At 42.6% G+C, this 14,893-nt stretch overlaps 1 protein-coding gene across 6 annotated transcripts in view; it reads left to right on the top strand.

Moving 5' to 3' along the window:
* Positions 1 to 14,893, top strand: part of tlk2 (tousled-like kinase 2) — a 207,382-nt gene that overhangs the window by 40,091 nt on the left and 152,398 nt on the right. For 4 of the 6 annotated variants that reach the window (XM_043675314.2, XM_087977930.1, XM_087977929.1 and 1 more), the window contains exon 2: positions 10,958 to 11,040. The exons of 1 other annotated variant lie outside the window; for it this stretch is intronic. In XM_043675314.2, the coding sequence (XP_043531249.1) occupies positions 10,960 to 11,040 (81 nt within the window). In that variant the 5' untranslated portion in view covers positions 10,958 to 10,959. Of the gene's footprint in view, positions 1 to 10,954; positions 11,041 to 14,893 lie in introns of all 6 variants that reach the window. One more of the 6 variants, XM_043675313.2, reaches the window with a different exon arrangement.

Raw genomic sequence — 14,893 nt, forward strand, 5'->3', positions numbered from 1 at the left:
ACTGTGTATTGGTGCTACCTCATGCTCCCACGAGGAGGTTGAACAGTTCATCAACTTCTCCACACATTCCGCCACAGCCTTAAAAGTCACTTGGACCACCTCAGACACATCCCTCCCCTTCCTGGACCTCTCCATCTCCATCAACTGTGACCGACTCAACATTGACCTCTCTTCTACAAATCCACTGACTCCCACAAGTACCTGGACTAATCTCCGCCTCTTCCTACCCTGCCTCTGGTAAAAATGATGTCCCCTATTCCCAATGCCTCTGCAACATCTGCTTCCAGAAGGACCAGTTCCACCACAGTACGCACCAGATGGCCTCCTTCTTTGAAGACTGCAATTTTCCCTCCCACATGGTTGGTGCCCTCATCCACTTCCTGCACCTCTGTCCTTGAACCCCACCCCTCCAACCGTAACAAGGACAGAACCTCTCTGTCCTCCCCTTCTACCCCACCAACCTCCCATGTACATCACATCATCCTCTGCCATTTCCACACCTACAAACAGACCCCCACCACCAGAGATATATTTCCCTCCCACCCCTATCCACTTTCCCTGAAGACCGTTCCCTCCGGAACTCCATCCGGTCCACGCGTCCCAGCAACCCACCTCACCCTCCCCTTCCAGCACCTTCCCTTGCCACCACAGGAATTGCAAAACCTGCACCCACACCTCCCCCCTCACTTCTGTCCAAGGCCCCAAAGGAACCCTCCACATTCATCAGAGTTTTACCTGCGTGTCCACACATCATTTACTGTGTCCATTGCTCCTCTACATTGGGGAGACAGTATGTTTACTTGCAGAGTGCTTCAGACAACATCTCTGGGACACCTGCACCCACCAACCCCACTGCCCAGTGGTCGAACACATCAGCGTCCCCCTCCCACTCCGCCAAGGACATGCAGGTCCTGGGCCTCCTCCATCACCACTCCCTAACCACCTGGAGGAAGAATGCCTCCTCTTCTGCCTTGGGACCCTCCAACCACACGGGATCAATGTTGATTTCGCCAGTTTCCTCATCCCCTTGCCCCAGCTTATCCTAGTTCCAACCTGACACCGCTCTCTTGAACTGTTCTGCCTTTCCATCTTCCTTCCCACCTATCTGCTTCACCCTCCTCTCTGAACTATCACTATTACCCTCACCTCCATTTACCTATCACAGTCTCAGCTTCCCCACCCCCCCCCCCCCCCCCCCCCTCCAATTTCACCATCCCCTCTGCTCACCGCCTCATTCCTGATGAAGGGCTTTTGCCCGAAACATTGATTCTCCTGCTCCTCAGATGCTGCCTTGACTTGCTGTGCTTTTCCAGCACCACCCTCCTGACATTTTTCACCTAGTGACTGGTGGGAATCTGGGACTCCACTGCCTCTAAGAATGATGGAGGCAGAAACTCTCAGCATTTAAGTATTTGTGATGTCTTGACTGTGGGCCTAGATCTAGAAAATGGGATTAGAATAGTCGGTTGTTTTTGACTGGTGCAGACTCAAAGGGCCTTTTTTTTTGTGTGTGTGTGCGCTGTACACCTGACTTTTTCAGCTCAGTTCTGAATGAGTTAATGTGTTGCTGGAAAAGCGCAGCAGGTCAGGCAGCATCCAAGGAGCAGGAGAATCGACGTTTCGGGCATGAGCCCTTCAGGAATGAGGAAAGTGCCAAGCAGGCTAAGATAAAAGGTAGGGAGGGGGGACCTGGGGGAGGGGTGTTGAAATGTGATAGGTGGAAGGAGGTGAAGGTGAGGGTGATAGGCCGGAGTGGGGGTGGGGGCAGAGAGGTCAGGAAGAAGATTGCAGGTTAGGAAGGTGGTGCTGAGTTTGAGGGTTGGGACTGAGACAAGGTGGCGGTCTGTCTCCCAAGGAACTTGTGGAACGTTTCAGAGAACACCTCTGGGACACCCGGACCAACCAACCCAACCACCCTGTGGCTCAACACTTCAACTCCCCCTCCCACTCCACCAAGGACATGCAGGTCCTTGGCCTCCTCCATCACCAGACCATAGCAACACGACAGCTGGAGGAAGAGCGCCTCATCTTCCGCCTAGGAACCCTCCAACCACAAGGGATGAACTCAGACTTCTCCAGTTTCCTCATTTCCCCTCTCCCCCCACCTTGTCTCAGTCCCAACCCTCGAACTCAGCACCACCTTCCTAACCTGCAATCTTCTTCCTGACCTCTCTGCCCCCACCCCCACTCCGGCCTATCACCCTCACCTTCTCACCCTCACCTTTAACCTCCTTCCACCTATCGCATTTCCAACGCCCCTCCCCCAAGTCCCTCCTCCCTACCTTTTTTATCTTGGGCTGCTTGGCACACTTCCTCCATTCCTGAAGAAGGGCTCATGCCTGAAACTTCGATTCTCCTGCTCCTTGGATGCTGCCTGACCTGCTGCGCTTTTCCAGCAACACATTTTCAGCTTAAAGCCAAAGTACACAATATTTAAAAACAGGTAAGGAATTGATTATTTCAAAGAGAATTGTGAATTTGTGGAATTCACTTAGCTCAGAGAGCAGTGGACACCTCAAAACACATGCAGATACAACAATTTCAGCAAGATCATGGAGCGATGATGGGCAAAACATTTTGAACAGTATTGTAACAGTGTTAATTAGGCAGTAACTATGAGATAGCACTTCCTCATTGCAAGTTGATCAATTTCTGCTTTACTTATAGCGTACTATTTAGGGATTAAAATTTTCAAAAATATTTGACTACCTGATCTCCAGCATCTGCAGTCCTCACTTTCTCCTACTTTGGCTTAAACCAATTTTAAAAAAAATCTTCCAAAGGGATTCATCCATACTGTCTACTTTGGCAACCCATTTTATATACCTCAATTAGATCTCCTCATCCTCCTAAACTCCTCCTGAGTTTAAGAGGATGAGGCCGACACTGTTCAACCATTCCTCATAAAACGAACCGCTCATCTCTGGAATTTGAGTGAACCTTCTGTGAACTGCCATTTTCCTCAAGGAGAAGTAAATTTCTGCAAAGTGGACTGGTGTTTGGCATCCAAGTGGGCTATGATGTATAAGTGTTTTTAAATTAATGCTAAATGAATTGTATATGGTCATAGTTATCAGAATAAGTCAGTAGGCTATTTTCTCCCCTGGTGACGGGAAGATTTAAAAGGGGTAATCGTTTCATGCAGAGGGTGGTGTGTATGGAATGAGCTGCCAGAGGAAGTTCACTGCCCTCTTGGACTGGCCTACTTATCCATCTTTCTTCCTTCCTGTCCACTCTACTCTCCTCACTGACCTATCACTCTGCCACCTCCCAATTTTTATCTTTCAGCCCCCTTCTCCCTCCACCGTCCACCTTCCTGATGAAGGGCTTATGCCTGAAACATCGACTCTTCTTCTTGGATGCTGCCTGACCTGCTGTGCTTTTCCAGCTCCACACTTTTTTTGACTCCACGATTTACAGCATTTAAAAGGCATCTGGATGGAAATGAATAGAGGGGTTTGGGCCAAATGATGGCAAATGGGACTCTATTAATAATCTGTTCAGTGTAGATGAGATGGACTAGAGGGTCTGTTTCCATGCTGTATAGCTGTATGACTCTGATGTAAAGTTAGAGGAACCTATGTGTAAGAGTTCTGTTTTGATTTCTTTTATTGGCTGTGATGGCACGTCTTCAAGGCTAATTAACAATGAACAATAAATGGTCATCTTGCCAGCAAACATCTTCCAAGAACAAATTAAGAAAAAGCAGTTCATAAAACCATTCCAATGTTTTTTGTTATATTCTTCTTGAATTTTTTTAAAACCAGTCAAATGCAAGCTATTATTGATAGATTTTTGAAATATTGATTTTATTCAGACTGTAAATATATAAAATTTATCAGCGGTTATTGAGTTAATACAATCAGTGGCAAACAATAATTGCTTTGTCTTGTTAGGGGCAAAGCCAATTGCAGCAGTTTCAATTTGTTATCAATCTTGCTTGGTGTATACAGTACAGGCCTTTCAGCTTTTTGTTGTCACCTTGGCTTGTGTTTGTTTACAGTGCAAATGTGATTTTTGAAACTAGGTCTTGGAAGCAGGAGGTATATTTTTCTAGAAGAATTGCTGCATATTTAGCTGTTGTTTCTCAGCTGAGGGCAGCAGCTGCATTCGTATTCCCATTCCAGGTCACTAGAGCACATTCTCCAGGAAGTCTGGATTCTGGTGAGTCACAGGTTAATGGTGGAACCTGGTGTCTGGAATTATTGCACAGCAGCTGAGGGAGAATGATCTTTTTCAAAACAAAAAGGGGAAAATTAAGGCATTAGAAATCTTGAAACATTGACATTTCAACCTAAATGAAAAGTTAATTTAAGTGGACAAAATGTACAATTGTTTTATTTTTATTCTCTGGTAAAGAGACTATAATAAAACCATCAGGCATTTGGATTCAGGGTTTGGATGCAGTCATGACAACAGAAGTAACAACATGTTCCACCATTGTATTGATGGCTAGGGCAGAAAAATAAGTGGATAATGAAATAAATAAAACGGTCATCTGTTTTTGACGTACCAAATTAAGGAGAGGAGAATGTCTAGAAGTACGTCAGGGACATGCAGAGTTATTATGGATCATTTGAAATCTTTGCCGTTTGCTGTTGCTGAAGATTATTTTGATTGCATTAGTGGATATCCTGTGGCATTGCTCATGTGTTGCCTAGAGCTCAAACGTGGTGAATAAATGCTTAACCTGACCTATTTTTTTTTAAAGAGTATTGCTCAGCTGACTCCTGTGGGAAACGTGGTCTAATTAGTTAAACCTAAGTAATTGAAGTTGCTTGTAAAATCTTGAAGTTAGTCAGAAGGGAATTGTAATGACTTGCAAATTTTAGATTCCAGGTTAATAACTAGCTTTTTCTTGTAAGATTGTTTTGCATCTGTAACTGCATAAGGAACACTCACCACAGACCCGATTGGATACGAAACTTTTGTCTCTAGTACTCCTTTCTTGCTCATCACATTTTGGTTTCCAAATTCAAACAAATTATTTTTATGAATGTGTCTGACCTAGTGTCCAAAATGTAGTTTTGCATTCTAATGTGAAGTTATAGATCTTCACTACTTTAAAGAAATTCCATCTAAATTTTGAATTGATTCAGTCGAGTGCCAGTTCAAGAAAATTAGCAATAGAAATCAGAACGAGGCCTCATAAGGGAACCATGAGAAATATTGTTACAGCTGGTAAAATGTGGAACACTCTGTTCTGTGGTGTGGTTGATGCAGAGAGCATTGACTTATTTAGTCAGCGGGTTAATGCATTGCTGATGGATATAAGAGCGGTGAAGTACAAGGTAATAAGAATGGAAGGTGGCTTGTGTGGTGTGGACTAAATCTAGACATAAACCAACTGGCTGGCAGACCTGTACAGTGTGCTGCGCTGTGTGTTCTGTGTTCAGTAGCACCATTTTTACTGTCTCCCACTTTGCCTATTAATCTATGTCTCAGTCTTCACTCTTACATTCAGCTCAGTGTCCTTTTGATATGAGGGACATGACTGGTTTAGTTATCTATCACCCAGATCTTGTACATCATCATCTTCAACCTAGTAGGCCCCTCTCTTGCCTTCCATAACCAATCCACTGCTAGAATCTTGCTAGAAAGTGCAGATAGCATTCTCTCCACTATTTTTGAGTCACGCCTATACCCAAAAACAGAAGTTTTCTATTGAGTTGTCTGCTTAAACCCAACATTTACGCAAGTTCCCTGCCCTGGTCTTGGACCCCAATTGATGTTCACCTTCATCTCTTTGCCCAACTCTCCACTCCATGAGTTGATCTTCATTATGAGAGCCATCTTTTACACTCATTTGCACTAAATTGCAGATCAGCCAGTTTCCTGTTTTGTGTTCTGCATGATAACTGGTATGGTAAATGTCTTTCTGCGTATGCACTATCCACTTCCAAACCAATGTCATAATTCCCTGCAACTTTTAAAACGGGGGTGAACAAAAAGACCTCTTGCCTCCAAACAACCATCCCATTTCCAACCTCTGTTTTCTTGACTTTTTAAATATATTTTACAGCAGAATTCACTTTAAATCTTTCCAATCTGTCCTTTGGCCATTACTTCTAATCAAAGTGGCTCTGATCAAAATTCCAAAGTGTTGTGCTGCTGACCATGGTTCATTTAATGCTTGTATGCTGTGTTTAGAATGGCTTGAATCTGTCCTCCTAAAGCTGCATTGCTGCTTGTCTCAGTTGACCCTTTCCTGATTTTTCTTCTTGCTTTGGACCCTGAACTTGTCTAAAAATGATTTGTCCTTCTAGTGTCCCTGAAAGAATCATTCTTTGGGATACAAACTGATCTTTTCCCCCTCTTACCATATTCTCCGTATATGGTAGCGTGATGTTTTATGTTTCCGGTACCAACTCAGAAAATGAGTTCAATTGCACCGTGAAAACATAAGGATTTGAATTAAAATCTGGAATTGAACAAAAAACAAGTTGATATTAGTCAGCAAGACTCCTGTCAGAATGTACTTAAAAAACCTATTGAAAAAAAATGCTGGAAATCACAGCATGTCAGGCAGCATCCATGGAGACCGAGCAATCTAATATTTTGAGTCCAGATATATAACCTAACTGGTTCGTTCATAGAACTTGCTGGAAAACGTCTGGCAGCATCTGTGAAAAGAAATCTGTTAAAGTTCCTCAGAATCACTCGACCCGAAATGTTAACTGATTTCTCTTCACAGATGCTGCCAGACCACCTGAGGTTTTCCAGAAATTTCTATTTTTGTCTCTAATTTACAGCATCTGCAGTTCGTTTTAGTTTTTATTGGTTCATTATATCCTTTTTTTGAGTAGCAAACCTGTCATCTTTGCTCAGTCTGGTCATCAAGTGAGTCCAATTCTCCCATCAAATAATTTTGATTTCGGAAGTAGTCAAGTAAGCAATTCAAGTGCACCAAAACACTGTAGGAGTTCACAAAGAAGGCCCCACTACAACAGTATCAGGGCCTCTTGGTGTGGGCAGTGCATGTTGGCCATGTCAGTAAAGCCCACACCTTGTGAATGAATTACAAAAGCATTAGATCACCATCAAACTATCGCTTCCTTATCTATTACCTCAATCATCAGACTGTCCAAAATCACATCTTGGATAAACCTGTTTATTCTACCAATGTTTTGATCTGAGCTAATTTGGTGCTTTGTTGTTTCCATCACAAAAAGGCCAAAACTTACCCTAAAACTGATTCTACTACAATGTAAAAAGGGAAGGCATAGGTGTCAGCTTTTCAGCTCTTCTGGGCCAGCCCTGCCATTCTATAAGGTAATGACTAATCTGCCTCGAGCTTCTCCCCTTTCGTACCAGTCCTCCAAGCATTTCAACGAGCATACAGAGGGCTATCTTTACAATGGTCACATACTCGTAACTTAAAACAAATCTTTAGTTAAGAGGATAATGTTGGGTGGGCAGGTGCTTCCAGAATTCCTTAAGGTATGCACCCTCTCTTTCAATTCTGTACTCTGTCTTTTGTGTCTTCTCTTGTTCCACTTGCTATTTCTCATTAGCATTAATCATCATTTTGCGTCTCTTGGGTTGTTATACAGTCTCTTGTAAGCAATCTGAAAACATCAATGAATACACACTTGATTAACTTTCTCTTGGGTTTTCTTTCCTTCCTCCTTTGGTCAAACCTTGAAACCAATCTGGGTGAATGCAAGGGAGGTGGGGGAAGATAAGGTTTAAACCTTAATCCAGTGATGTTTTTCTAACCTGTGTTGGAACAGGAGCACATGGAGATGGAGATTTGGGTTCAGCCGCATTGAGAAACTGTAGTAACAGAAAAAGGTGAAGAATAGAATGATGTGATCTTGTAAAATTAACAATTTATGATCATCTTAACTCAAGTTACCAAAAAAATTAAATGCATACTGTATTGACAAATATCTCAACCATTTTCCAAGTTAGTTTCATATAAGCAAACTTCTGCATTTATAAAAATAATTATTTCAAACTTCTATCCAACCTTAATATAAAATGGTGTTTTGATTTTTAACCCTGTTCTTTTTGGTATATCTAGAAGTAGTGCCTATTATAGAGGAATTCAGTTGCAATCAATGATACTGCCTTTAAATGATGGAACATGGATTTGTTCCTCCCCTGTTGTCCCATTTGCCTCCAGTCGAAGCAAAACATTCAGACGCCGTGTAGTTTTACCTCCTTCATTTGATTCCAGGCCCTGGAGGGAGAGAGAATGATCGCCCATGTGCACAGAGACAGGAGTTCACGGTCTTGTCTGGAACAACAGTTTTTCAGTGAACTATATAGTCATTTCACAAGGAGGAGTATCCAGATAAGGCAACATAGATATTAATTGGGTGACCGTACAATCAGCGAGTGTCAATAGTAAGGATTAAACAGTCAGCTGTTAACGCAATGAATAACTGACTTCATATAACAAATACTTTTCACCTTGTTAACTGCCATTACACACTGAATGCTACCTCCTCTTGTTAAATGGCTCGATGTAATGAATACTTTTCCACCTTGTTAACCCATTACCCTTGCCACCAGCACTGCATTGTTAACTGTAAGTTATCTGATCTGAGTCATGCTCAGCTGAACCTCTTGTTTCACAAAATTCAGAACTTAACTCTTTCCCTGCTTGCCTATACCCTATAAACATTCTCACCCCCACATTCAAAATTTATTAAAATCAGGAGCAGCTGACATTTGAGAAGAAGCTCCTCAATTATTGCTATTGAAACTTGTTGGTACATGCAAAATGACTGCAATCAATGCAAATTACAACAGATGTGGCCTTGGGTTTCTTTTGAGATTCAGGTGAAGCATTGATCTGGATCTGCCTCCCAGAAGAACTGAGATTTGATAGAGACAGCAATGTCCCAGGGTGCTTCATGTAAAACCAAGTGTGTAGACCATTTGTGTGTAACCATAAGATGAATCTTAGCAGTGATTTTAGGGAATAAGTGTTCTGAAACACAGCATACAGATCTACAGTAACAATGTGTTTGTATACTGTAATGCAGTCAGATCTTTTTAGTCTATCTACCCTTTTAGGATAGGCATATCAGTTTAGCAATTAGTTTAAGATCTTTTTGGAAACACAGCACCTGATCAATGCAGTACGTTTGCAGTGGGGAGTCAGCTAGCTCAGTTAGATGGCAGGTTTAAGTTGCTGTTGGCATCAAACTTTGCTGGCTGAGAACTGTGAACTTTTTGTTTTGTTCTCTCTCTCAACCTCTTCCCCCACCTGAGGCTTGGTGACCCTCTGGTTAAATCGCCACCAGTTGTTTGTCCAATAAGAGAGCAGCCCTATGGTGGTAACCTAATCATGACTTTATTTTCGCATCTTGTAATATTACACTCAAAAGTATGAATCGCTATTGTGTTTTGGGAGTTTGTGTGTCACTGGCAAGGCCAGCATTGATTGCTCACTCCTAAATGCCTTTGGTGGTACTGAGCAGCCACCTGAATACTCCCAGGTAAAAACAATGACTGCAGATGCTGGAAACCAGATTCTGGATCAGTGGTGCTGGAAGAGCACAGCAATTCAGGCAGCATCCGGGGATGCTGCCTGAATTGCTGTGCTCTTCCAGCACCACTGATCCAGAACCTGAATACTCCCGTCCATGTGACAGTGGAGGTAATTCCAAGGACTTGTACCAGGTCGAAGATGATGATGTTCAAGGATTTTGGCCCCAGTAGTGATGAAGGAACAGAAATATGTTTAGGTTCAGGGTTGTTTCCTGGTTTAAATGTTGACTTTATTCAAACTCTGAGGCATTCGTGCTAAAGCCAAATCTTTGTTCTAGTAGCTAATACTACTTTAAAACATTGTTAGCCCTTGTAATTTAATCCAGCTTGAAACAGGACTTCCGCCCTTTTAATAGAAACCTTGATTTATAGTTGAGGTGCAATCAGTACCAATATTTTCATTATTTTTAAATCTGTGGAAAGATAATTGAGGTGTTTGGCAAAAAAAATCAGAGGGAAACAATTTTATGCACTTAAGTAGTTTGAATTTAGAATGAGTGGCCTGATTGATGTTGAATCAGACGCAATATTCCCCTTCAGGAGGATAAATACTTGAAGGGGAGAAAATGCTGGGAAGTGGAAGGAACTGGATTTTTTTTTTGTACTTTAAGAAGCTAGCACATGCTCCATGAATGAATGGTCTCCTCCCTCTGTACGCTGGTTTCTTCCTCCTAAGTTGTCTATGCTGTTGTAGTAGTCGGATCTATCAGCTTCCAGCTCAATGATTGGTGCAGAGGATTATATCAGATTTATGGTAATTTATGCTTCTGTTCTGGCTTGTGCCAGCTAATTATTAAACATCCTGTCTATGCCTGAGCTGCTCGATTTCCTGGAATCAAGAACCAAAGCAAAAACAACCAAATGTTTATTGCTAAATCTGTTTTAGACTGTAGGTGTTGCTGTAGTTCTGGTTGGATAATGTGGGAGCCCATTGGTAGGCTGGTACTGTTTGGGTGACAGTTAAGTCGGTTTGCCCATTTTAGTCCGACAGTATCACTGCTGTTGACCTGGTGATTCAAGACTATGAAGTGTTTCATCTCTCTTGTCCCCTTTGCAGAATAAAACCTTAATGCCAATGAAATTGCACATGGGTTAGTCAGTGTTATGTGGCTCTTGGGTGAAGAGATCCAATTGAAGAAATGAGTTCAGCCATGATTTGTTTTCCAATTTATCCATGAGTTTTTGTTTTTAATCCTGTTTTTTTTTTTAAAAAAAAATACTGTTCAAAGCGGAGTAGGAAAGCTCAAAACTTTGGAAGTAAGGAAGTGATCAGTTGGAAAATGGAGTTTCTGAAGAACTAGGGATATGTAAGTGAGAGATATTGATGCCTCAGAGCTGAAGTGAAGAGTGCTACAGGGGTGACACGTTTATATGGGCATATATATATGGGCATATATATATATATATATATATGGGAATATATATAATGTGCCTGAATTTTTTTTTTCAGCAGAAATGATGGAAGAATTGCACAGTCTGGATCCACGGCGACAGGAGCTGCTGGAAGCAAGATTCACTGGAATGGGCGTCACCAAGGTGAGTTTTGTTTTTGGAGGATGAGGTGGTAAAATACTATTTGACTTCCAATACAAACCCAAACTCTAATGGGAAAATCATAAAATCTCTACAGTACAGAAAGAGGCCATTTAGCTCATAAAGTCTGCACTAAACCTTCGAAGAGCAGCCCACCCAGACCCAGTCCTCCTGCTCCATCCCTGCATTTTCCATGGCTAATCCACATAGCCTGTGCATCGCTAGACATTATGGAACAATCACCTAACTTGTACTTTTTTTTTTGGGCTGTGAGAGGAAACCCACGCAGACACTGAGAATGTACAGGTCCATACAGACCTGTATGGACCTGTACATTCAAAGACCGGAATTGCATCTGGGTACCTGGCGCTGTAATGCAGCAGGGCTATCAACTAGCAAATAGAATATAAAGAAAATTAGTCTCTTAATTCCTGAACTGCTGCCTTGTGCTGTTAGGTTACACAATTGTGGCTTAACATTCTTTTATTGTGTTGCCAGGGTTGAAGCGTTTGAGCTATAGGGAGAGGCTGAATAGGCTGGGACTATTTTCCCTAAAGTGTTGGTGGCTGAGGGGTGAACTTGTAGAAGTTTACAAAATTTGAGAGGGGCATAGATAGGGTGAATAGCCAAGGCTTTTTCCCCAGGGTAGGGGAGTCCAAAACTGGAGGGTGTAGGTTTAAGGTGAGAGGGGAAAGATATAAAAGGGACCTCAGGGCAACATTTGTTTTTCAGAGGGTGGTGCGTGTATGGAATGAGCTGCCAGAGAAAGTAGCTGAGGCTGGTACACTACCCTCTTGAACTGTCCTACCTGTCCATCTTCTTCCTTGCCACCTTTTTCACAATTGGCTCCCACCTGCATCCACCTATCACCTCCCCCAACTTCACCCCCACCCCCCATTTATCTCTTAGCCCCCTTCCCCCTCCTCATTCTTGATGAAGGGTTTATGCCTGGAACGTTGACTCTCCTGCCCCTCAGGTGCTGCCTGACCTGCTGTGCTTTTCCAGCACCACATGTTTCGACTTCACGATTACAACATTTAAAAGGCATTCGGATAGGTATGTGAATTGGAAGGTTGTGGCCCAAACACTGGCAAGTGGGACTGGATTAATTTAGGATATGTAGTCGGCATGGGCAAGTTAGACTGAAGGGTCTGTTTTCATGCTGAACAGCTCTATGCCTCTAAAATGTAGACATTTTATGATGCTCTCAATCAGATGATGCACAGTAAGCAATAGTTCTTCTACAAAATTCCAGAGCACTGGTTTGTCTTGTGAGTCAACATTGAGTATTTTATCCACTTCAATCTGGGGAGCTTCCAGATTTGATCCCTCGAACGCTGCTGAGTTAACTAAGTTCAAGGGGAGGCATGGGTGGCCGTGGCTGACGAGGGAAGTTAAGAAACATGTAAAGTCAAAAGAGAAAGAGTATAACATAGCAAAGATAAGTGGGAAAATTGAGGACTGGGAAGCTTTTAAAGAACAACAGAGGATTACTAAGAAGGAAATACGCAGAGAAAAAAATAAGGTACAGAGGTAAATTAGCCAAAAATAAAGGAGGATAGTAAAAGCTTTTTTAGGTATGTGAAAGGCAAAAAAATGGTTAAGACTAAAATTGGGCCCTTGAAGACAGAAACAGGGGAATATATTACAAGGAACAAAGAAATGGCAGAAGAATTGAATTGGTACTTCAGACTGGTGTTCACTGGGGAAGACACAAGCAATCTCCCTGAGGTAACAGTGGCTGAAGGACCTGAACTGAAGGGAATTTATATTTGCCAGGAATTGGTGTTGGAGAGTCTGTTGGGTCTGAAGGCTAAGTCCCAGGGCACTGAAGGAGGTAGCTTTAGAAATCGTGGATGCGTTGGTGGTTATTTTCCAGAGTTTGATAGATTTGGGATCAGTTCTTGCGGATTGGAGGGTGGCTAATGTTCCACTTTTTAAGCAAGGTGGGAGAGAGAAAGCAGGAAATTTATAGACCAGTTAGTCTGACCTCAGTGGTGGGAAAGATGCTGGAGTCTATTATAAAGGATGAAATTACAACACATTTGAATAGCAGTAACTGGATAGGTCAGAGTCAGCATGGATTTATGAAGGGGAAATCATGCTTGACTAATCTTCTGGAATTTTTTGAGGAAGTAACTCTGAAGATGGACGAGGGAGATCCAGTAGATATAGTGTACCTGGACTTTCAGAAAGCTTTGGATAAAGTCCCACACAGGAGGTTAGTGAGTAAAATTAGGGTGCATGCTATTGGGGGCAAAGTACTAACTTGGATTGAAAGTTGGTTGGCTGACAGGAAACAAAGAGTAGTGATAAATGGCTCCATTTTGGAATGGCAGGCAGTGACCAGTGGGGTACCGCAGGGATCAGTGCTGGGACCGCAACTTTTTCCAATATATATTAATGGTATAGAAGATGGTATTAGTAATAATGTTAGCAAATCTGCTGATAATACTAAGCTGGGTGGCAGGGTGAAATGTGAGGAGGATGTTAGGAGATTACAGGGTGACCTGGACAGGTTAGGTGAGTGGTCAGATGCATGGCAGATGCAGTTGAATGTGGATAAATGTATGGTTATCCACTTTGGTGGCAAGAACAGGAAGGCAGATTACAACCTAAATGGAGTCCAGTTAGGTAAAGGGGCAGTACAAAGATCTGGGTGTTCTTGTACACCAGTCAATGAAGGTAAGCATGCAGGTACATCAGGTAGTGAAGAAGGCTAATAGCATGCTGGCCTTCATAACAAGAGTGATTGAGTATAGAAGCAAAGAGGTTCTTCTGCAGCTGTACAGGGCCCTGGTGAGACCACACCTGGAGTATTGTGTGCAGTTCTGGTCTCCAAATTTGAGGAAAGACATTCTGGCTATTGAGGGAGTGCAGCGTAGGTTCATGAGGTCAATTCCTGGAATGGCGGGACTACCTTACGCTGAAAGACTGGAGCGACTGGGCTTGTATACCCTTGAGTTTAGAAGACTGAGAGGGGATCTGATTGAGACATATAAGATTATTAAAGGATTGGACACTCTCTGGAGGCAGGAAACATGTTTCCGCTGATGGGGGAGTGTCGAACCAGCGGACACATTTTAAAAATACGGGGTAGACCATTTAGGACAGAGATGAGGAGAAACTTCTTCACCCAGAGAGTGGTGGCTGTGTGGAATGCTCTTCCCCAGAGGGCAGTGGAGGCCCAGTCTCTGGATTCATGTAAGAAAGAGTTGGATAGAGCTCTGAAGAATAGTGGAATCAAGGGTTATGAAGATAAGGCAGGAACAGGATACTGATTTAAGGATGATCAGCCATGATCATATTGAATGGTGGTGCAGGCTCGAAGGGCAGAATGGCCTACTCCTGCCCCTATTGTCTATTGACCTGTTCCTATTGGCCTTAGTGCCTCTGAATTAACATTCTGGGAAGATCAGCCAGGTTTATGTTCACGCTTGCCTTCTCGTAATCCCTGCTACAGGATTTGAGAAGAGATAATTGGAATTAACAATCAACAGCAGCTAAAGAAGGGAATAATGTGCATTTATACAGTGAATTTCATAACTTCAAGGCATCTCAAAATTAAATACCCCCGGTCTGGCATACAGTCACTGTAATATAAGGAAATGTGGCAGCTAATTTGGCAATGAAACAAACAGGAGACATGATTAAAGTATTATCTACTCATGTTGATTGAAAAATAATTATTTTCAAGAATCTTGTGCAAATTTTGCTCTTTGAAGTAGAGCCATGTGTTCTTTTTATGCTCACCTTGAGAGAGCTATTGGGACCTCACGTGCTTGTTGCTGCTACTAAACTATGTAGCCACTTTATAATGTAATGAGTCATCCTGAAATATTTCAGCTGTAATAAA

The sequence above is a fragment of the Chiloscyllium plagiosum genome, unplaced genomic scaffold, assembly GCF_037043375.1.
Source record: "Chiloscyllium plagiosum isolate Xiang-an unplaced genomic scaffold, Cpla_swu_hap1 HiC_scaffold_32, whole genome shotgun sequence".
Classification (NCBI taxonomy): Eukaryota; Metazoa; Chordata; class Chondrichthyes; order Orectolobiformes; family Hemiscylliidae; genus Chiloscyllium; species Chiloscyllium plagiosum.